General features: G+C 49.9%; 1 protein-coding gene across 1 annotated transcript in view; it reads right to left on the bottom strand.

Annotated features, from left to right (window-relative positions):
• Positions 1-22,954, bottom strand: part of chd6 (chromodomain helicase DNA binding protein 6) — a 68,230-nt gene that overhangs the window by 13,837 nt on the left and 31,439 nt on the right. The window contains exons 9-34 of the mRNA XM_070844837.1: positions 21,586-21,703; positions 20,940-21,026; positions 20,695-20,832; positions 20,252-20,373; positions 18,322-18,565; positions 16,989-17,165; positions 16,149-16,292; positions 15,894-15,992; positions 15,591-15,747; positions 14,744-14,954; positions 14,452-14,647; positions 13,403-13,567; positions 13,132-13,311; positions 12,282-12,392; positions 10,908-11,110; positions 10,051-10,131; positions 9,859-9,977; positions 9,344-9,503; positions 8,779-8,868; positions 7,978-8,081; positions 7,714-7,843; positions 3,568-3,646; positions 2,221-2,278; positions 1,425-1,797; positions 986-1,194; positions 80-177 (exon numbers count right to left, since the gene is read on the bottom strand). Of these exons, the coding sequence (XP_070700938.1) occupies positions 80-177; positions 986-1,194; positions 1,425-1,797; positions 2,221-2,278; positions 3,568-3,646; positions 7,714-7,843; positions 7,978-8,081; positions 8,779-8,868; positions 9,344-9,503; positions 9,859-9,977; positions 10,051-10,131; positions 10,908-11,110; positions 12,282-12,392; positions 13,132-13,311; positions 13,403-13,567; positions 14,452-14,647; positions 14,744-14,954; positions 15,591-15,747; positions 15,894-15,992; positions 16,149-16,292; positions 16,989-17,165; positions 18,322-18,565; positions 20,252-20,373; positions 20,695-20,832; positions 20,940-21,026; positions 21,586-21,703 (3,853 nt within the window). The remainder of the gene's footprint in view (positions 1-79; positions 178-985; positions 1,195-1,424; positions 1,798-2,220; positions 2,279-3,567; positions 3,647-7,713; positions 7,844-7,977; positions 8,082-8,778; positions 8,869-9,343; positions 9,504-9,858; positions 9,978-10,050; positions 10,132-10,907; positions 11,111-12,281; positions 12,393-13,131; positions 13,312-13,402; positions 13,568-14,451; positions 14,648-14,743; positions 14,955-15,590; positions 15,748-15,893; positions 15,993-16,148; positions 16,293-16,988; positions 17,166-18,321; positions 18,566-20,251; positions 20,374-20,694; positions 20,833-20,939; positions 21,027-21,585; positions 21,704-22,954) is intronic.

Raw genomic sequence — 22,954 nt, 5'->3', positions numbered from 1 at the left:
GGTCTGCAGACTGAATAAACCCAGGTGTAGACTGTCAGGTGAGACTGAGTAAAGAGAGACGATGCTCCGATGGTCCCACCTGCTCTCTGATCTTGCGGAGCAGCTCGATGCGGTACAAAGTCCGGGCAGCTCTCTCTTCTGTCAGAGGCTCCACGATCACAGCCGGATCCACCAATCCTGGACGGGGGTGGGGGTGGGGGGTGGGTGGCAGGGATGGGTGGGGGGCGGGGCAGGGATGGGTGGGGGGGGGGCAGAGAGAAGAGAAATAAGCTCAAGCGTGTTTGTGTCCACAAGAAGCAGCTTGAAAGTGAACTGTCCCACATGTACAGCAGGTACATGACACAGCAGGCGTCATGACACTCTGTCCTCACCTACGGCTCCATTTCTAACAAACACAACCTTCTCACGTGTTTGGTGAGTCTGGATCTTAACTCAACGTACTGAACTGTAAATTAGATTCATCTACATGTCACCTCTCATCTTACAGACATTAAAAACGTCCTCTGCTGAAATCCTCGCTCACGCTTTTCTTACCGGCCGTTTGGACAGCGGAGACTCACTTTGACTGGAGCAGAGTCTGAACCACACCTGACCACCTGACACACATCACAGACAGGCGGAGCTTCAGCTAAATGTTCTTTGTGTCCCGTCACGGCCGCAGTGAGAGCGCCGCCTTCTGTTTTTAAACCACAGTCTTTTAATGTGGGATAATGTTCAAGCCTCGGTTTGTTCCAGTCACTAGTTTTCACCCTATCTTTATCTCTTTATCTCTTATTCTTATTGTGTTATAGTTGTAACTTTACTCTGTGAGGAGCAGATGAGCCCTCCCACCACCAGGGGTCAGTAATGTTCCCCAGGAGGGACGGGAGGTCTGCAGCTCCACCCAGACGACCACATTAATAACAGCTTCATGTCCTCAGCCACAGTTGAACCACCACACCACTTGGTAATGTTCAGACCGTCGCCGCCATGTTCCCAAACTCACCTTCTTCCTTCCTCGGAGGTAGTTTGCAGGCCGTCCGGCACATGTTGACGAAGGAGTTGAAGTATCTCTCCAGACTCTCGTCCGTCTTCCTCTCCAGTCGGGCCAGCGCTCTGAACTGGGACCAGTCGAAGGCCTTCCTCTCTGGGTCGTACACCACCCCGAACGACGACACGGTGCGGTAAAAATCTGCCTGTTCTCGACGAGTCCACCTTAGACATGGCAGAGGACGACAAAGGAAGACATGATGTATTAGATGTCATATTTATGAAGTATGTGGATGATGAGTCTAAATGAGCGGTGGGTACAAAAACATTTGGAACTGGTCCACCAGACTCCATTCACAAAAACAGGAATTTTAGGGTCAAGGGTTAAAAATACAGGAGTTCTCATGAAGTCCATGAAAGGTATCAGAAATGATTTTATCTTCAAAGACGCTTACCTTCTCTGCCACTCCAGAAACAGGGGGTCGGGCTCTGTGGCCACCACAGAACACCGCCTCAGCTCTTCACCCAGCTGCCACGCCAGCGGCCCCCCAGCGTGGTGACTGTGAGCGGCCCCACCTCCTCCGACCCCCATGCCGACGAGGCCGTCGTGAAGCAGGAAGTCGTGCCTGAGCAGCGGCTCGCGGCGCAGCGTGAAGCGCTGGTAGGCGGTGATCAGACGCCGTAAGCGGGCCGTCAGGGCGGGGCCGGTGGGCCAGAGGGGCCGGGCCTGGACCACATGGAGACTCGCCACCCCCGTCCCCGTTCCTGTTGTCGTCGTGGTGACCAGCGTGCCATCCTGGACGCACAGGTCAGCTGACATCTGGGAGTCTGCGGAGAACAGACACAAACTATGACTGCCTGCTGGTGTTTCTGGTAAAGTCAGTGCTGCGCTGCCACTAAACATCCAACATGACAGAACAGCCACGTCGGTAATGTTGGACAGTTTGTCCAGACGAGTGTCAGACGGCTTTAAGAACTTTAGGCTTTAGGTCTGCACTTCAGATTCAAACGTCCAATCCGTCATCTAACATGATGAAAGAGACTCCTGAACACATCCTCACACCGTCACTATGAACATCTGAGCCGGAAAGACTCGAAGGACTCAGTGAACTGGGATCTAACAGCTGAAAGTAAAGCATCCATGTGTTTCTACTGTGCCGTCTTGTGCTTTTCGCTGCTCTCAGCACTTTGTGTCGTATGCAGTGGCTTTATTAATAAAGTTGGGTTGGATTTGTCTGCAGCGTGTCTGACCTGGACCGGTGCTGTCGGGCTTGTCGGAGGTGTCCGTGCTGGAGCAGGTTTCCTCTCCCTGTCAATCAAAGACACGGACATCAACACGGACACAACACTGCGGTGAAACGTGTCAGCTCTTAACTACGACATCAAATACTTTCCCTGGACCAGAGAAGTTAGAAACAATAATATGATTTGATCAGGTCATCCACATACAAAACAAAAAACTGATCAGAGCGCAGCCGTCCCACTTCCTTCAGAAAATAACATCAATTATCAAACTAACATAAATGTTATTAATTTAACTTTAAAAAGCTGAAAACTGTCTTTGATTTTTGGTTTATTTGTTTGTTTGTTTTCCAGAATTAAAATGTTGATTTAACTAAAAATCATTCGTCAAATTCATAAAATTCAATTCATGTTTCCCTGTTGATAACAGAATCGTTGGGATGATGGTTGCATCTCAGACTACAGACATTTAACCGTTCACAAAACTTATTTTGATCACAGTAGGTCCACTAAAAGAGCTTGTTTGATCCACTGACAGGCTCAGAGTGTTATTCTAAGTGTGTGACAGCATCATGGAAAGGATCCCTACAGAGAGAGACCTGGAAGATCCTTTTGGTTTAACCACAAACAGCACACACACCAGACTACATTCACTAAAACAGGGGTTTTAGAGAACAGGACACAGGAGCTGCTGCTCTGCTGCTGCCTCCATCAGTCAGTGTGTCTGTGTTACTGTGTGTTTCAAAAATATTGTGTTGGATCTGAACTGACTGTTTTTAAGTCACACTGACTGATGGAGGCAGCAGCAGAGCAGCAGCTCCTGTGTTCTGTGAGCTAAATCCCTGTTTTAGTGAATGTAGTCTGGTGTGTGTGCAGAGAGCGATATAACGCTTAAACCAAAAGGATCTTCCAGGCCTGCTGGCTGAGGTGATCTGGCCCAGTTCCAACACTTTTACCACCTACCAGTCATACAGACACCAGGATATGGACAGAGAGGACCCAGGGTTAAAAACAGCGGAGTTACCCTTTAACTGCAGACAGTCTTAGTTGAAGGGAAGTTTACAAAACGCACCCAAAGCAAAGATAAATGAGATCTAATAAAATAAGAAATAAAATGAGAGCAGTGATTATATTTTAACATCATCATCTCACATGACCTGTTCTGGTATTAAAATGCACCATTTACTGTAATCTGTTGCTTTTACAGGCCACACTGGTCTGTTTCCCATCAGCTCGGAAGGATCTAACATTTTAAAAACGCCTTCCCAGAGGCCATTTTAACTGTTTGTGGGGGGTGTGAGAGGATAAAAGATCTGTTTAAATGCTAATGTGGTATCTTGGGAGCTTCCTCTTCACCTTGCTGCTCTCGTCTCTGTCCTCCCCTCCATTAGCTTTGCTTTCAGCGTCGTCCTTCGCCTCCTCAGGTTTGCACACACTGACAAACAGACAAGAGAAAGGAAAAAGGCTTTAACAACAGAACTGTCGAGCTCCCCGTGTGTTCGACTGAAGGCAACAGGTGTAAGAAGAGAGTGAAATGGGACAGAGAACGGGGGGGGGGTGTGTCAACACACCTGTTTGACTGTAATACACAGTAATAAGCAGAGAGCAGGACGCTGTCAGAGCAGACAGACACCACAGGGTTCACTGTTTTAAGAGGAAAGGCCTCCAGGCCCCCCCCACACACACAAAAGAAACCCTCAGCGTCTGCAGGCAGAGGAAAACACCCCCAGCCAGCGCCCCCACCCCTGGACCAGTGAGGAAGATGAAACGGCGTGCTGCGTAGGATTACCACTGAGTCGTCACGGTGATGGCGGCCTCCATCTTAACTCTGAATATTATCGTTTAACTGTACTTCTTCTTCTGAGTAAGAATTAAATGCTGACGTTCAGACGGCGTCACATGACCAGGAAGGCTCAGTCACACTAACACAGGTCGTAACGCTGCACCACACAGCTACTCAGACGCTTCGGCCGCTAGAGGAGAAACGGGACGGGACCATAAACAGGCTCATAAAGACGTCTGACCACAGACATTTCACTTAAGTTAAAATCCTTATTTTATGTGAACGATCTGTCCATTTCTCTGTCCTGTATGCTCGTAGGGAGAAACGCTCTGTGGATGTACGGCACAAACTAAAACTGCAAACCTGCAAAAAGTCACAAAGAAAGTTGAAATGCTTTAATGCCATGACGGGGAGCACACTGAGTGCATGACATGAAAATAAATAATCAATCAATCAATGTCTGAGCGGCAGGATTCTTTCACCCTGGTTCTCCTCTGGAGGCAGCGCTGAGGAAGCCTCCAGCTCTTCTTGGGAACATTTTACCGTGTCGCCTCATTCACTGGTTCCCCGTCCTGTGGAAAGGCTGCTGCATTAAGACGGGAACATGTTCCTGCCACACAGTCGCTGAGCTCAGCTGGGAGCTGCTTCAGGTTGAACGGGTAACAAAGCGAACGACGACTTCAATTACCTTCAGGAAGAGGATCAAAGCTTCGCGCGCGTCTCATCTTCATCACTGAGCCGTCTGCCGGAGCAGCGGCGCCCAGAAAATCCATTTCCCACACTGTGTTTCTGCTTTCCTCCCTCTCCTGGCTCTCCCTCCGCCAGCTACTCTGCTCTCCCTCCTCCTTTAACACTCATGAGTTCCAGTGAAAGCAGCAGAGAAACGACCTGTGAGGACGTTTCTCAGCTCTTCAGAGCGTTCAGAGTTCAGTGGAGAGACACCATAACACCTTATGGAGACACCATAACACCTCATGGAGACACCATAACACCTCATGGAGACACCATAACACCTTATGGAGACACCATAACACCTTATGGAGAGACACCATAACACCTTATGGAGACACCATAACACCTTATGGAGAGACACCATAACACCTTATGGAGAGACACCATAACACCTTATGGAGAGACACCATAACACCTCATGGAGAGACACCATAACACCTCATGGAGACACCATAACACCTTATTGGGAGACACCATAACACCTTATGGGGAGACACCATAACACCTTATGGAGACACCATAACACCTTATGGAGAGACACCATAACACCTTATGGAGAGACACCATAACACCTCATGGAGAGACACCATAACACCTCATGGAGAGACACCATAACACCTTATGGGGAGACACCATAACACCTTATGGAGACACCATAACACCTTATGGAGAGACACCATAACACCTTATGGGGAGACACCATAACACCTTATGGAGACACCATAACACCTTATGGAGAGACACCATAACACCTCATGGAGAGACACCATAACACCTCATGGAGAGACACCATAACACCTTATTGGGAGACACCATAACACCTTATGGGGAGACACCATAACACCTTATGGAGACACCATAACACCTTATGGAGAGACACCATAACACCTTATGGAGACACCATAACACCTTATGGAGAGACACCATAACACCTTATGGGGAGACACCATAACACCTTATGGAGACACCATAACACCTTATGGAGAGACACCATAACACCTTATGGGGAGACACCATAACACCTTATGGGGAGACACCATAACACCTTATGGAGACACCATAACACCTTATGGAGAGACACCATAACACCTCATGGAGAGACACCATAACACCTCATGGAGAGACACCATAACACCTTATGGAGAGACACCATAACACCTCATGGAGAGACACCATAACACCTCATGGAGACACCATAACACCTCATGGAGACACCATAACACCTTATGGAGACACCATAACACCTCATGGAGAGACACCATAACACCTCATGGAGACACCATAACACCTCATGGAGACACCATAACACCTTATGGAGAGACACCATAACACCTTATAGAGACACCATAACACCTTATAGAGACACCATAACACCTCATAGAGACACCATAACACCTTATAGAGACACCATAACACCTTATGGAGAGACCATAACACCTTATGGAGAGACACCATAACACCTCATGGAGAGACACCATAACACCTCATGGAGACACCATAACACCTTATGGAGACACCATAACACCTTATGGAGAGACACCATAACACCTTATAGAGACACCATAACACCTTATAGAGACACCATAACACCTCATGGAGAGACACCATAACACCTCATGGAGACACCATAACACCTCATGGAGACACCATAACACCTTATGGAGACACCATAACACCTTATGGAGAGACCATAACACCTTATGGAGACACCATAACACCTCATGGAGACACCATAACACCTTATGGAGAGACACCATAACACCTCATGGAGAGACACCATAACACCTCATGGAGACACCATAACACCTCATGGAGACACCATAACACCTTATGGAGACACCATAACACCTCATGGAGAGACACCATAACACCTCATGGAGACACCATAACACCTTATGGAGAGACACCATAACACCTTATAGAGACACCATAACACCTTATAGAGACACCATAACACCTCATAGAGACACCATAACACCTTATGGAGAGACCATAACACCTTATGGAGAGACACCATAACACCTCATGGAGAGACACCATAACACCTCATGGAGACACCATAACACCTTATGGAGAGACACCATAACACCTTATGGAGAGACACCATAACACCTCATGGAGAGACACCATAACACCTCATGGAGACACCATAACACCTCATGGAGACACCATAACACCTCATGGAGACACCATAACACCTTATGGAGAGACACCATAACACCTCATGGAGAGACACCATAACACCTCATGGAGACACCATAACACCTCATGGAGACACCATAACACCTCATGGAGACACCATAACACCTTATGGAGAGACCATAACACCTTATGGAGACACCATAACACCTCATGGAGACACCATAACACCTCATGGAGACACCATAACACCTTATGGAGAGACACCATAACACCTCATGGAGACACCATAACACCTCATGGAGAGACACCATAACACCTTATGGAGACACCATAACACCTTATGGAGACACCATAACACCTCATGGAGAGACACCATAACACCTTATGGAGACACCATAACACCTTATGGAGACACCATAACACCTGATGGAGAGACACCTGCAGCTGTGTGTGTGTCTGTCTGTTTAAATACGTCTCTTCTTCACCTCTAGCGATCACTCAAACATGATCTGGTTGCCATGGACATGATTAGACATCAGTGTGTGTCTGTATCTGTGTGTTCATCAGCCCGTCCTTCACTCGGTGTGTGTGAAGCAGGTGTGTGGGCGGGAGGTGGCAGCGCCAACACAAACAAACAGGGCATCAGGAGAAGCGGGATGTGTTTTTCACACCAGCGTTGGCTCCTGCCGAGAACACCGCGAGAGAGAGGAAGGGAAGGAGGAAGAGGCTCCTGCTGGAGATCAGCGGGGGGCATTCCTGTCCCTGCACCTCCTTAATGACTGACGAGGCCAAGGAGACAACGATCTCCTTCAGCTTTAGAAACCTGTGTGTGTGTGTGTGTGTACCTGTCGGCCATGTCGGAGGCCCCCTCCCCTCCTCCCTGTTCAGCAGAGAGCGCAGTGACGTCTGGCATCCCCACCCTCTCCAGGAAACACAGGTCTGGATCTGCTCGCATGGCGTTGTACCGCTCGTAGCCTGTTCTCACACACACACACGCACCATTACAACACAGAAGCACACACACACACCATTACAACATACACACACACACCATTACAACACAGAAACACGCACACACACACACACACACACACACACAGCGTCCTCACCGTGCTTGTGGACTCCGATGAGGAGCGACTTGTCGGCCTCTGCGTCCCACCATGTGGCTGGAATCTCAATGTAGTCGATGTCGGGCAGCGACACCTCAAGTTTACTGTGGACACACACACACCAGCGCAGGACTCACACACACGGATGCACTTTCAGTCACATCGGCCCACTTAGTTCATTATTACCGACCGGCTGCAGAAGCCATGAGAGACTAATGAGGAGGACTTTTCTCTGATCTGTGATCATGACTTAAGAACAGCTGAGGAAAAGGAAAGGCCAACATTTCCTACATTAAAAGCTTTGGGACAAAGTACAAAATAAAATATTATGAAAGGAGATTTAAAGAGAACAAAAGCAGAAACAAGCTAAAATAGAGGACAGATTAATGAAGCGTGTGAAGCTTCTGCCTCCGTCTCTCTCTTAATCTGTTGAGATACAACGTTTTGCTCTGAGCTACTTTTTTCCACCAGACTAAACTTGTTTGCACGGATTACAGAAAAGTAACTGAAATGTTTTTTCTCCACCTGTTTCACAGAAAAATAATCCTGGAGGCGAAAACCTTTTATGAGCTGTGTCATACTTGGAAAATGATCACCAGATCATCTGTGAAACAGGACGGAGAGAAAGTTTGTCTTTATCTCTGTAGAGAAAACAGAACAGACTGACGGAGCTCAGACAGATGTCAGAGCCTTTTGATCAGCTGCTCTGAAGTCTCTCAGATCACCAGAGTTTTTCCCTCTCGCGTCTCTCAGGGTCTCTGTGACCACGTGATCACGCACAGGACGGCGGCTGCGTCTTACCTGGCAGGTATCCCCTCCAGAGCCTGATTAGCAGCCTCACCCAGAACCTCCACCTTCAGGTAGTACAGCATCCGCACCCTCAGCAGCACCCTGCGGACACAGAGCGCTGCCGGTTCATCTCCATGCTTGTTACAGGCCTCCCTCTCTAATGCAGAAGCCCCTGACTTCTGCAGGACTAACCACCCTGCAGGTGTAACCTGACAGGTCTGATGGTCGACTTTGTCTCAGTTTATCATGGATTTGATGGACAGATGATCGCTAGCGTTAGCGCGGAGAAGGACGCTAGCATTTCATGTAACCGACCAATCAGAAGGCACGAGAAACAGGAAACAAACTGAGTAGGAAATGATGTCAGAGAAAAAAGAAGTATTTTTCTGCACAGAATCCCCTGATGGCCCAACAACAGGACTCCCCTGCCTGGAAGACACTTTTCTTAATTCCAAGGCTAACGGGTTAAGGTGAACGGGTTAAGGTGAACGGGTTAAGGTGAACGGGTTAAGGTGAACGGGTTAAGGTGAACGGGTTAACCTGGGGCTAACCAGCAGACCTCCGGCTGTAAACTGACTTGTTGCAGTGCTGCTTCAAGTGTTTCTTGTAGCTCTCGTCCTGCAGCACCACCTCGGGGTTACAGCTGACCAGCCAGTCGGCGTTCTTCACCTCGGGAACGTTCAGCTGATTCTTCAGCTTCTTCCCCTTCCGGCCCCGAGGAACTGGAGCCGACAGACCTGGGACGGGGGGGTTGAAAGGCTGAGTGTAAGAAACTTTTCATCCTACAGAAACATTAGAATGAGCCTCAGTGGACACCGTTAAAGGGAAAGTCCACCAATGACTGAAAACACAGTGTTATGGTGTTGCTACACACGAGGAAAGCCGTGAGAACTCTAAAAACATGACGGCCCATCAGGGTCGCTGCAGGCCAGAAGGAACAAACGTCCTAAATGGACCAAACCTCCAACCAAAAAAAGAACATGTGGATTAAACAGGTGATTGATTGGATCCTTCCTTTGTCCATCAGGAGTTGGAGGAGAGAGGCAGGCTGCTGACGTGTTCATCACATGACATCACAGGGGAAACACTAACCAGAGTGGTTGAGCAGCGCCTGGTCCTGGCCCTCTTTGGTGGGACTGATCAGGTCCCAGATGAAGCTCTTGATCTTGTCGTCACCCTTGTAGTGTCGGAGGCAGTAAACCAGCAGAGCCCTGCGCCACAAAGCAGGACGGCTTTAATATTTCTACTCATTTCTCAGCACTGGACGGCTGGAACCATCCTTACCTGCAGATCACCTCCATGTCCCGCTCTGCCAGGTGCCATTTAAAGCGGCCGTGGTTCAGGACGTCCTTCCACCGCCCCCACCTGGAAGACAGAGAGGACATCAGTCACACAGAGGACGGACAGACAGCAGGAAACATCCTTTCAGCCCAAACATTTACACGCTGTTTCTGTCCTTCTCTGCTGGATCTGGGCTCCGTTAGCTTCACCGGGTTTCAGGTTCAGACCGATCAGAGAAGCCAAAAACCCTCCAGCTCTGTTACCGTCTGCACTTCTTTGTTTTTAGCATCAGAACACTAATGATCCGTCCTGGACAGACGGCTTTCACTTTTCTCTTCCTGTGTAACAAATGTCCTTTACTCCACTGTGTCTGTGTCAGCTGCTGTCAGCCTGCTTCACTGGCAGGAACTCCATCTTATTTCAGGGACTGTTTCCTTTTCCTTCATTTCATCTTCTACCTCTGTGAACTTCCTGCCTCTCGTTTCTTGGTGTGGTGGGGGCTCATTGTGTTACATGTTCTCTGTATGGACAGCGTGTCTGTCTGACTGACTGACTGACTGACTGTCTGGTCTGTGATCGGCCTGTTCTTGGCTGGTCCTCCAGGTAGAACCTGTTTTTAATCTGCTCCCTGCAGGATGAGAACATCTCCTCTCTAACACGAAGCCGATAATGAACCTCACAGATACAGACCCCCCCCCCCAGGGGTTAGATTAACTCTAACGTGTCTTCCACACGGGGGCTGTTCTCTGCCGTCTGTAGATGTGGGGGCACGCTTTCTAGTTGGCAGGTGTTCTTCTATGAACGTAATAAAATGCCGTCGGTCAGGTGGAGCTGAGGCCGTCTGAGGTGTCTGCTCGTACCCGAAGATGAGCAGGTTCTTTTCCACCCTGAAGCACTCGGCCCGGAGGTACCGCCGGCTGCGCTCGCCCAGGCGGCGAGTCCGACACGGCCGCTCCTCCGAGTCGCTGTCCAGCTCCGAGAACTCCATCAGCTCGTCGTCCTCGAAGGAGTTGTAGTGACGGGTCTGTTTCCTCACCCGGGGCGTGTCAATCACCAAGGACTCCTGCGACAGAGAGAGGAGTCAGTCCGGATGGGGGGGGGGGCAAACACACACACATCACTTCTGTCCACAGCCGGACTGCTGGACGCTCCCTAAAGACAAGCTACAACATCTGTATGGACCCCCCATGACTGACAGCTAACCCTAACCCCTGATTGGCTCAGGCACAGCCAAATGACATCACCAGCGAGATGGTGTCGAAAAAAAAGCAAGAAGGAAGTGGTAGCACACACACACACACACACACACACACACAGGCATAAACACACACACACAGACACACAGACACACACACATACACACAGACACACACACAGGCATAAACACACACACACAGACACACAGACACACACACATACACACACACACACACACAGACACACACACACACACACACACACAGACACACACAGACACACACAGACACACACAGACACACACACACACACAGGCATAAACACACACACACAGACACACACAGGCATAAACACACACACACAGACACACATACACACACACACACACACAGACACACACACAGGCATAAACACACACACACAGACACACAGACACACAGACACACACACAGACACACACACACACACACACACACAGACACACACAGACACACACAGACACACACACACACACAGGCATAAACACACACACACAGACACACAGACACACACACATACACACACACACACACACAGACACACACAGACACACACACACACACACACACACACACACAGACACAGACACACACACACACACACACACACACACACAGACACAGACACACACACACACACAGACACACACACAGTATATAGCCACTGTGCCAATCTGCCTCCTTCATTAAGGACGTCCATCTGCTCTGAGGGGGAGGAAAGGAGGGAGGCAGGAGCAAGAAAAAGAAAAAGGGAATAATGTGATTCCTTCGTCCTCACCCGTTACCTCTCTCCCCCCAAAGGGAGCTCAGCTTTCCCTCCCTCCATCTTTTGTTCTGATCAGATCCTCGTTCCTCTGATGTTGTTCTACACTCTCTCCCTTCTTCTTACCTGACAGAGAACACCCCCCCCCCCCCGCCCCCCCGCCTCCTCCACCTCTCCTTTTCCTTGTCTGTCTTTCCTTCCTCTCCTTCCTCCTCTCCTGACTCTTCCCTCGGTACCTTCTCAGATTTGGAGTCGATCTCCACCTCAGCGATCTTGGCCCACTTCTGCCAGAAGTTGGGGTCGTCCAGAGAAATGTCCGTCCTGTTGCCGGACGAGACGAAACTGGCCTGAGGACAGAGAGACACGTTACTCAGACTTATTCCGGCGTTTCCTCCCGTTTCCGGCCGTCACTGAAAGCTGCTCAGAGACGCCCTCTTTGGACGTGATGGGACTGGACGCTTCAGAGAGCTCCTTAGAAACACAGCAGAAGGAAAACAGTGGAGTCATTTGAGAGCCTTCTTAAATCCTCCATTCTGAGAATCATTCATAAATCAGTAAAATCCTTTTTCAGACAGTATTTAGAGCCAAATTGAGAGCTGATTTTGTTGTTATGAAGCCGTGTAGTTAGCGAGCAGCATCATCATGTGGTCTGACAGCAGTCCACTAAGAGTCTGGGCCTAACTTCAGAAATCTATGATGACAAAACACTGTTTTATGTTTAAGGTGCGTTAAACCAGCTGTAAATAGAGTCTCTGCCATCCAATCAGATGTCAGCATCACCCACACGTGACATCTGGCCTCAGTCTCTTTCTGGTCCTGAGCGTCGAATAACGACCAGAGACATCACTGCATCATTTCATCCTGCTTACCGTCTGCGTGACGTGTTTACAGGCTCAGGTAAACGGCCTCAGGTGAATAACGAACAGCGTCCAGCTACAGAGGTCAGGTTAGTTTTTATGGAAACAGGTTTATAATGACATTAGCAGTGACGTCGTTATTCTAATCGTCTATTATTTGTCTTTGTGTTTCCGTATCTGATAAACCAGAAATAACAGTCGGTCCTTCCTCCTCCATGTCTGCGGGTACCTTGGCGAACGTGGACCCCTTCCCTTCAGACTGGATGGTGATGGTCTGAGTTCGTCTCTGGAGGATCTGGTCGATGTCTTCCTCACAGAACTTGGAGCCCTCGTCCTCTTCGTCCATTAGCGCTCCGTACGCTCCTTTTTTCAGCAGATCCTCCACCTCCAGCTTGGAGAGCTGCTGCACCTGCAGCGACAGACGGCCGCACGGGTTAGAGTGACGCTCCGAGTGCTCCGAGCGTATAAAAGCACCAGTGTGACAACCTGCCGTCTCTCACCCCGTTCAGGCTTCCTTTGCGGTTGATGTCTTGGAGGACGGCTTTGTCCAAACCCAGCTTCAGACTGGCCTTGTCGAACATCTCCCTCTCGTAGGAGTTCCTGGTGATCAGTCTGTACACCTTCACCGCTTTGCTCTGGCCAATCCGGTGGCAGCGTGCCTGAGCCTGGTGTAAATCAGAGAAAGGACAGTTTAGCAGATTATTAGAGGGCAGAAAGGCTTTCATCGGGGTTTCATGTGTGAACTGGAGGGAAGCTGGTAGGTTCACACTGACATTTACACTGAAGAGTGAGCCGACCTCCATATACATCAGACCAGCAAATCTGGGAGCTTCTGGGGGAAACAAACACCCCCCCCCATAGACTTTAAGGTAAAATAGACTCAAACCAAAGTCAGTGAGTCAGTAGCTGAGCTGCAGACTGAGTGTCAGCTGATCTCCACTCAGAAACACCAAGAGGTGGACGTGATCACGTCAGTTTAAACCGGTCTGTTTCTGTGTGGACGCTGTGGCGTCTAAACAAGCCAGCGGATCGTTTTCCCCCATGAGGGGTGATGAGAGCTACTCTGGGTGACGTGTTGCTCATCTGATCTATGGTCACCGACATCTAACACAACATAATGAGAGAATCCATCCCCAGCACAGAACATCTGACTGAGAGTTTCATATCCAACAGGTTAGCAAAGAGAAACAAAGAGCAGCACCCACCAGTTTTAGAGCACTTTGGACAGAAGTGGCCTGCGGTCCTTTAGTCAGTCTGCCTGCTTATCTTCTCTTTAAACCTCAATTAAATAATTAGTCTAAACTGAAGTGGAACAAAAGCTTTAAACAGGCTGGTGGACTCTGAGTCTGAGTGTTGTATCTGATCACGTTCATGTTTCTCGTCTCCCTGTTTTCTGTTTTTATGTGGATGTTTTGTTGAGCTGCTGCTGCCGTCGGTTAATCAGAGGCTGAAAACAGGATCAGTAACTAAAACAGAAACACGCGCTGCATCAGAGCCGCCTCGTTGCCACAGTGGCCTCTGTTAGCGGTGAGGACAGACGGTAACGGACCTGCAGGTCGTTCTGGGGGTTCCAGTCCGAGTCGAAGATGATGCAGGTGTCGGCGGCCGTCAGGTTGATCCCCAGCCCTCCGGCTCTGGTGCACAGCAGGAAAACGAAGCGGTCCGAGTCCGGCTTGCAGAACCTGTCGATGGCCGCCTGCCGCAGGTTCCCTCGCACGCGGCCGTCGATGCGTTCATACGTGTAGCTGAAAGGAGACGCACGGGAGTAAAGACGATACAAATGAAGAAAGAAGCCCCTCTCCGTCCTCGTTCCTCCCCCCCCCGTCCTGCCCTGCGCTCACCGTCTCTGGATGAGGTAGTCCTCCAGGATGTCCAGGCAGCGGACCATCTGGGAGAACACCAGCACTTTGTGTCCCCCGGCCAGCAGTTTGGGCAGCAGCTTGTCGATCAGCACCAGTTTTCCGGCCGCCTGGATCATGGCCTGCAGCTGGAAGTCCGGAGCGTCCGGACTGTGGCACTTCCTGAAGCTCTCCAGGATCTTCTCCTCCGCTCCTGGACGGACACGAGACAAAGCTCACCTGTGATCAGGTGTGTGTGTGTGTGTGTGTGTGTGTGTGTGTGTGTGTGTGTGTGTGTGTGTGTGTGTGTGTGTGTATGTGTGTGTGCTCACCTGTGATCAGGTGCGTGTGTGTGTGTGTGTGTGTGTGTGTGTGTATGTGTGTGTGTGTGTGTGTATGTGTGTGTGTGCTCACCTGTGATCAGGTGTGTGTGTGTGTGTGTGTGTGTGTGTGTGTGTGCTCACCTGTGATCAGGTGCGTGTGTGTGTGCTCACCTGTGATCAGGTGTGTGTGTGTGTGTGTGTGTGTGTGTGTGTGCTCACCTGTGATCAGGTGTGTGTGTGTGTGTGTGTGTGTGTGTGTGTGTGTGTGTGCTCACCTGTGATCAGGTGTGTGTGTGTGTGTGTGTGTGTGTGTGTGTGTGTGTGTGTGTGTGTGTGTGTGCTCACCTGTGATCAGGTGTGTGTGTGTGTGTGTGTGTGTGTGTGTGTGTGTGTGTGTGTGTGTGTGTGTGTGTGTGCTCACCTGTGATCAGGTGTGTGTGTGTGCGTGTGTGTGCGTGTGTGTGTGTGTGTGTGTGTGTGTGTGTGTGTGTGCTCACCTGTGATCAGGTGTGTGTGTGTGTGCTCACCTGTGATCAGGTAGGGGTGGTTGCAGCACTTGCGGAGCTCCATCATGGTGTTGATCAGGTTGGGCATGTTGTGCTGGTTGGCTCCTTTGGACAGGAAGGAGAAGTTCTTCTCTAAGATCGCTCGGTAGTATTTCTTCTGGATGTTGGTCAGCTCCACCTGCGGGAAACAGAGGTCTGAATTAGCACGCGGGCGGGTAGACGTCACCTGGCAGATGAGTCTAACGCCTCCAGCTGGGGAGGAGAGCGCCGCGGTGCATTCTGGGTGTTGTAGTTTTGGCAGCTCCTTCAGACACACGCTCCTACCTCTATGATGGTCTCCTCTTTGGGCGCCAGGTTTTTTTCCACGTCGTCCTTCAGCCTCCTCAACATCATGGGCTTCAGAATGGCCTGCAGCTTCTTCACCTGTTGGGGGGACAAACACACACACTTTATTCCTCTTAGTCCTCAGTCTGTGTGTCCAAGCTACAACAACAGAACAGCAGCAGCGCTACTTCCTCTAGCAGCTTTTCACAGTAAAAGCCCTCCCAAACAGACTCCCCAGCCCGGTCAAAGTCTCACCTGCTCGTCCGTCTTCAGGTCTCCAAACTCTTCCAGGAAGCTGCTCTCTGAGGGAAACTGCAGCGGCTCCAGGAAGTTCAGCAGGCTGAAGAGCTCCTCCACAGAGTTCTGCAGGGGGGTTCCTGTCAGCAGAACCTTGTGTTCCTGTTACAAACACGGACGGGACGACGTTAGAACGCATGAAAACATCACAGAGAACCTGCCGCTGCTGGCAGCCATTCAGAGCGAAACCTGACGGGCTCATTGAGACGGGCGAGATAATAGATACCCAGACAGGAGAGAGCACGAGGGGACACGAGGATCCTTCAGCTCAGTGGCCAACAGACAGAAGAAAACAGCCAGCAACATCAGCTAAAGCTACATACAGGCACTGTACATGCTGAGTACAAATCCTATGGGTTTCCATGACTTCTCCATGACTTCTCCATGACTTCTCCATGACTTCTCCATGACTTCTCCGTGACTTCTCCGTGACTTCTCCGTGACTTCTCCATGACTTCTCCGTGACTTTAAATGTCCAGGACCAAACATTCAGCGAAGTCTCGGTGTGTAATGAAGTGGTTTTTATTTAACTCACTGCTGGGCTAACACACCCGACCCGTTCTCACCACAATCCCTTAACTTTCTCTGATTGTATTTTTATTGATTATGTTAGTCTCTCCATGATGTGAATATCACAAACAGCCATTTGCTAGTCATCTCAATATTCTAATGAAATGTTTATCTGCTGTAGGTTGGATATTCAATGCTAAAGTGCTAATGCTAAACCACCTCCAACAGTCCAACACTTTTCCAGGTTTTTCATGATGATAGACACACACAAACACACACACAGCTGACCAGGTTCATGAGCTTGAGTCCCTCCAGCAGTTTGCAGTTCCTGTTCTTGAGTCGATGGGCCTCGTCGATCACCACGCAGCGCCAGTGCAGCTTCTTCAGCTCCGGACAGTCGGCCATGATCATCTCGAAGGTGGTGATCACCCCGTGGAACTTCAGCACCCCTGGGATCGTGTTACCCTGCAGGGGTTCACAGGACGGGGTTCACGTAAATGATCATATGAGAGGAGGGGGGGTGGATAACTCACATCAGACATCAGGCTACACAGACACTGGATAATATCTTCATTTCTTAGTGGACTTGTCCAATAACCTCTGCTGCTGTAACTCCGTCTTTTCCCTTCATGCAGCTGGACGCCAGCCTCTGTTATCTTCACCTAAAACTACCACACCCACACAAACACATACAACACCAGTCTAAGACGAGAAGTGCAGCAAAATAACCTGCTGAGTTTTGTCCGAATATGTTTACTGGTGTGAAAAAATGTCCTTATTGATATGAATCAGTACATTGATCAGCTGTTAGAGCCACAGAGGGGCTTTCAGGGCCCCCAGTTATTACTGTGGCCGCTTTAGAGCCTGAGCAGGACGTCCTGCCTCAGCCTACAGACAGTCTGTCAGGATGAGTCCAGTCAGACTCCTCCAGTGTTTTCCACCGATCGCTCCACGTTTTACAGCTCGTCTTTTGTCCGAACGCCGGTGGAGTTGGACAATAATTACATTCAGAGTGTTTGAGGTTCAGTTAAAGCTGACGGGAGCATCAGCGTGAACGAGACTGGAGATTAACGGGTTCAAGTTATGGTGAACGTCAGCAAACTGGAGTGTTAGCACATTAGCTAAGCAGCTAGCTCCTCCACACCGTCCAGAAAGACGCTACGGTGGCCACCAGGGGACAAAGTGTGAGGACACAAACAGCAAAAGCCAAAAAGAACGTTTTAGACATTTTAGACATCAGCATGCAGTACATAAATATTTAAGACCTTCTCAAACACATTTTAAGATTATTCTCACACACACACACACACACAGACACACACACACACACACACAGACACAGACACAGACACACACACACACACAGACACAGACACAGACACAGACACAGACACACACACACAGACACACACACACACACACACACACACAGACACAGACACAGACACAGACACAGACACAGACACAGACACAGACACACACACACACACACACACACACACACACACACACAGACACAGACACAGACACAGACACAGACACAGACACACACACACACACACACACACACACACACACACACACACACACACACACACACACACACTCTCTCTCTCTCTACCTGCGGGTCTCTGTAAAACATCTCGTACTGCAGGATCATCTGCCGGCTGATCTGAGAGCCGTGATACACGATGACGTTCATGTGCGTCCACGTGCGAAACTCCCTCTCCCAGTTGGTGATGGTGGACAGGGGGGCGATGATGAGGAAGGGCCCCCGGATACCCATGCTGAAGATCTCATACAGGAAGGTGATGGACTGGATGGTCTTTCCCAGACCCATCTCATCGGCCAGGATACAGTTTTTCCTGGAAAGAAACACAAAAAACACAGTGAGACAGACGGGGGGGGCTTCATGTCCTTCCATAACATACAGGAAATGAATCCATACACACTAATTAGTGCCATAATGAAGCTAATTAATGCTGTATTGTCATTGGTTTGATATTTACATGAACCTACAGACAGGAACGAGCTGCAGATTGTCAGAAAATAAACACCTGAAAGTCTTCAGTCAGTAGAAATGTGGTGTGTTTGTGTCACTCACTCAGACGAGGGGAGTAAAAACGAAAATCTGATGCCACTTTAACAACATTTCTTAGTCTTTTTCTTGGTTAGTGTGTTTTCTCCTCGCTTCGTATATCACATGGTGACAAAACATAAAATATGACACGACGCAGGTGGAACAGCTTGTCTTTTTAATCTTAAAGAAACCCTCACGCGCTCATATGTAGTAAAGTCGGCTTGTCTTATCACAGGTCAAACCTGGGCCCCATTTTTGCCTATTTTGTGTTTAAAATGACCTGGAAGATCCTTTTGGTTTAACCACAAACAGCCGTTATATTGCTCTTTGCACACACACCAGACTCCATTCACTAAAACAGGGATTTTAGCTCCAAGAACACAGGAGCTGCTGGTCTGCTGCTGCCTCCATCAGTTATTGTGTTTGTGTTATTGTGTGACTTAAATTATTTAAACAGTTAGTTCAGATCCATTACAAGATTTTTGCACTGACTAATGGAGGCAGCAGCAGACCAGCAGCTCCTGTGTTCTGGGAGCTAAAATCACTGTTTTTGTGAATGTAGTCTGGTGTGTGTGCAGAGAGCGATACAACGGCTGTTTGGTGGCTGCTGGCTGAGGTGATCTACTGGACCAGTTCCAACACTTTTACTACCTACCAGTCACTCAGACACCAGGATGTGGACAGAGAGGACCAGGGGGAGAAACAGTGGAGTGACCCTTTAATAAAACCCAAGCAAAGCGTTTAAAACAACCTCCTCCTGCAGCTGTGGTCAGAGGGAGAACGCTCCTGCTGAAGAACATCCACAGTGACCCAGTGAAGCTCCTTCAGTGACTCCGTTATAGATCAGGAGGAGGGCTGCCTTTAGTCCGGGTTAGTCAGGATTACGGTCAGGATTTATGGGATGAGCTCGACTTTGGTGAATAAAGTCACTGCAGGTCGTCACAACTGTTACAGGTGTGTGTGTGTGTGTGTGTGTGTTACTCTGTGTGAGTCACCTCTGTTCTTGTTGCATGATATAACAGGAGTGTTCGGTGTGTTTGGTGTCTGAGCTGCTCTTCGGTGACGTCCACGCCAACTTTCACCTTTTAAAACGCTGTTCTTAAATGAAAACAATCTCCTACAGGAGTCTCTCAGGATTTATCTCCACCTACTAACACCTCCCATACACTGGGCATGTGCGTGGCGGTGTAAACAGGAAGTAGACTGTCTCCCCTGTGATTGGTTGTGAACAGCACAGGGGAAAGACAGCCCAGAGACCTCTTGGCTGGGACCAACGGTGAGGAGGAGCCGGTACTGCTACGGTGAGTCACTGTCCATGTTGGAGAAGGGTCATGTGATCGAGGCGTGACCAATCAGGGAGCGAACGTGGGCGTCACGGCATCATTGTTTTCAGACTGAAACAGTTCGGTTTAGGAAAAGATGATGGTTTGGTGTGTGTGTGTGTGTGTGTGTGTGCGCTCAGTGTTCACACCTGTTGTACCAGTTGAACAGTAACCAGTTCATTCCCTCTAACTGGTATTCTCTCAGCTGGTTCCCGTTCCGGTAATCTCTGGAGCGCTCCAGCTTCTGCCACTTCTCTGGAGGAGGACGCTCCTGGGACACACACACACACACACACACACACTTTGCCATTTGTCTGTCTGACTTCCTGCCTCCTTCTCTGATCTGAACAGACCAGGAGCCAAACTTTAGGAGAGTCAGGATGCTGAGGGCTGCTGGTCTCTCCCTCCCCCTCTCTCTCTATCTCTCTCTCTCTCTCTCTCCCTCTCCTCCTCTCTCTCTCCCTCCCTCTCCTCCTCCTCCCTCCCTCCCTCTCCTCCTCCTCCCTCCATCCCTCTCCTCCTCCCTCCCTCCCTCCCTCCCTCGCTCTCCTCCTCCCTCCATCCCTCCCTCTCCTCCTCCCTCCTTACTCACCATGTGTCTGAGGTCTGCAGGCAGCTTCTGGATCTCCTCGAACTCTTTGATCTTCTCTGGGTCCAGGTCCTCCTGCAGCTCCCACGTCGCCTCCTCATATGAGAGACTGCACCACTTCACCAGATAATGGGTCACCTCCTGCAACACGGCCCCACAGGAAACCACGGTGTGAGTGTGTGTGTCACACTGCAGCTAAAGCCAGACCGCCGGCGGTGTGTCGGTGTGTCGGTGTGTGTGCTCTGTACCTCTCCGGTCTCGGTGTCCGTGGTAACGGCCACCTCCAGCACCCTGTCCACCTCCACGTAGTCCGGGTTGAACAAGTCCTCATCGGGCTGGAAAAAGAGATGAAGAGATGGTTATTAATCAGGTCCGGGATCACAACAGTCTGAGCAAAGAGCAGAAAATAAGAAAAGCTGAGGAATTATCCAAAAAGACCCCTAAAAACGACCTGAACATGAGAGCTGAGTGGAAACATGGTGCCAAACACCTCATTTAGAGGTTATTCATGTCTTTGGTTATTACACTTTGTATTAGCTTAAAGGGTCATTCCACTGTTTCTCCCCCTGGTCCTCTCTGTCCACATCCTGGTGTGTGAGTGACTGGTAGGTAGTAAAAGTGTTGGAACTGGTCCAGTAGATCACCTCAGCCAGCAGACACCAAACGGGCTGCAATGGCTGCAACGTGATCCTTTGGGACAACTGTGAGGTTTCAGAGCAGAGTGGCAGCATTCGAGAAACAAACATTTAAGACTACTTCAGACAGAGAGGAGTTTTCTTAGTAAATGTTTAAGGAGCTGCGGCCGCCCTGCTCGCCACGACCCCACAGCTCTGGTATGAAACAGGAGTTTGTGCAGCACAGATGGAGTCAGCAGCAGATGATGCTGAGTGTTACCTCTGAGAACAGGTGTTTCATCTGGGCCTGTTTGGTCCTGAAGCGTTTAATCTTCTGGTGGATTCTGGGATCTTTCTCCAGCTCCTCCAGCGTGGCCCATTTACAGTGCAGGTAGGAGCTACGGACACACACAGCAGCCGACACTGAGTTCACTTCATGGAGCACACACACCACAACCACAAGCACACGGCACGGCTCCTGACGTCAACATACGGCCCGATGCATGCTGGGAGGAAAAACAACCGGTGACCGGCCTGATAATACTGAGCTCCACCAGCAGGTGTCTCAGGTAAAAGTGATGAGTCTGTGAACGAAGGGCAGTGAAGTGACTGGAGGGACGCAGCGATGGCGTCGCCATGTTGGTGCAGCTTTGGTTTCCTTTGACGTGAACTCTGCTGTGTCTCGTCTTCTCCCTCAAACACAACCTTTGACTGGTCGACTCCTTTCAGTCCAGTTTTCCTTTGTGTGGCTCAGACGGGGCGTCACAGTCCAGCTCGCCATGTCGTGGTCGCACACCAGCGTACATCTCTGACCTTCATCGTCACATGCGGCACACGCATCCATACAGCAGGTCTCTGAGGCCCTCGGACCGCAGCTTCCTCTTCTTCTAGCCCCCCCCCCCCCCCCCACTCCCCGGGGTCGGTGAACAGACGGCGGCGTCGGGAGGACGGATGCTCCTACAGGCCGTTTAAACTCTGAGGGAGGAAGAGGAGGCTTCGCTCCCTCATCACTAGTCGATGGGACAGAAAGCTGAACAAGCGTAGTGACATTACATCAGTCCATTTATGGATGGATTAAATCATCGATCTGTCGCCATGGTAACAGCTCAGAGCGCAGCACCAGGCAGCTACTCCTCCTTGATAATGCATAATGTATAATAATGGTTTTACACCACAAATATTACACTGGGGCACTTTTCTGTAACTTTAGAATTAGTGAATTCATTATTCTAAATAAAGCCAGGGGGCAGCAAAGCGTTCCTTCGGTTTGATTGTACCCCGGCGAACTCTCCATGTTTAATTCATCACCCCAGAGAACAAATTACTACCATAATAACGGCGGCGCAGGACCCTTCTCCCTGATACAAAGTGCTGGAACAGACAGGATCTCCACAGGAGCCGCGGGACCGATTCCGTCTCTGCTCTACAGCTGAGACAGCCGGCGTCCCGGGAGAGACCAGCAGCATCACAACTACCCACTACGACTCCTTCGGTGTTCCCATCCACTTCCAGGCCTGGAATCTGTGCGGTTTTACTCACAGCCAATCACAGCGAGAGAGGGGGGGGCACGGCGTACCACGGCGCACCACGCCTCATGTGGTCTGGGAACGCCTCACGACCCGACCCCTGCTCAGGTAAGCAGTGTGTTC

This window comes from Pempheris klunzingeri, chromosome 2 (assembly GCF_042242105.1).
Source record: "Pempheris klunzingeri isolate RE-2024b chromosome 2, fPemKlu1.hap1, whole genome shotgun sequence".
NCBI lineage: Eukaryota > Metazoa > Chordata > Actinopteri > Acropomatiformes > Pempheridae > Pempheris > Pempheris klunzingeri.
Note: the sequence above shows the minus strand (reverse complement) of the source record. Positions and strands in the feature narration are given on the sequence as shown.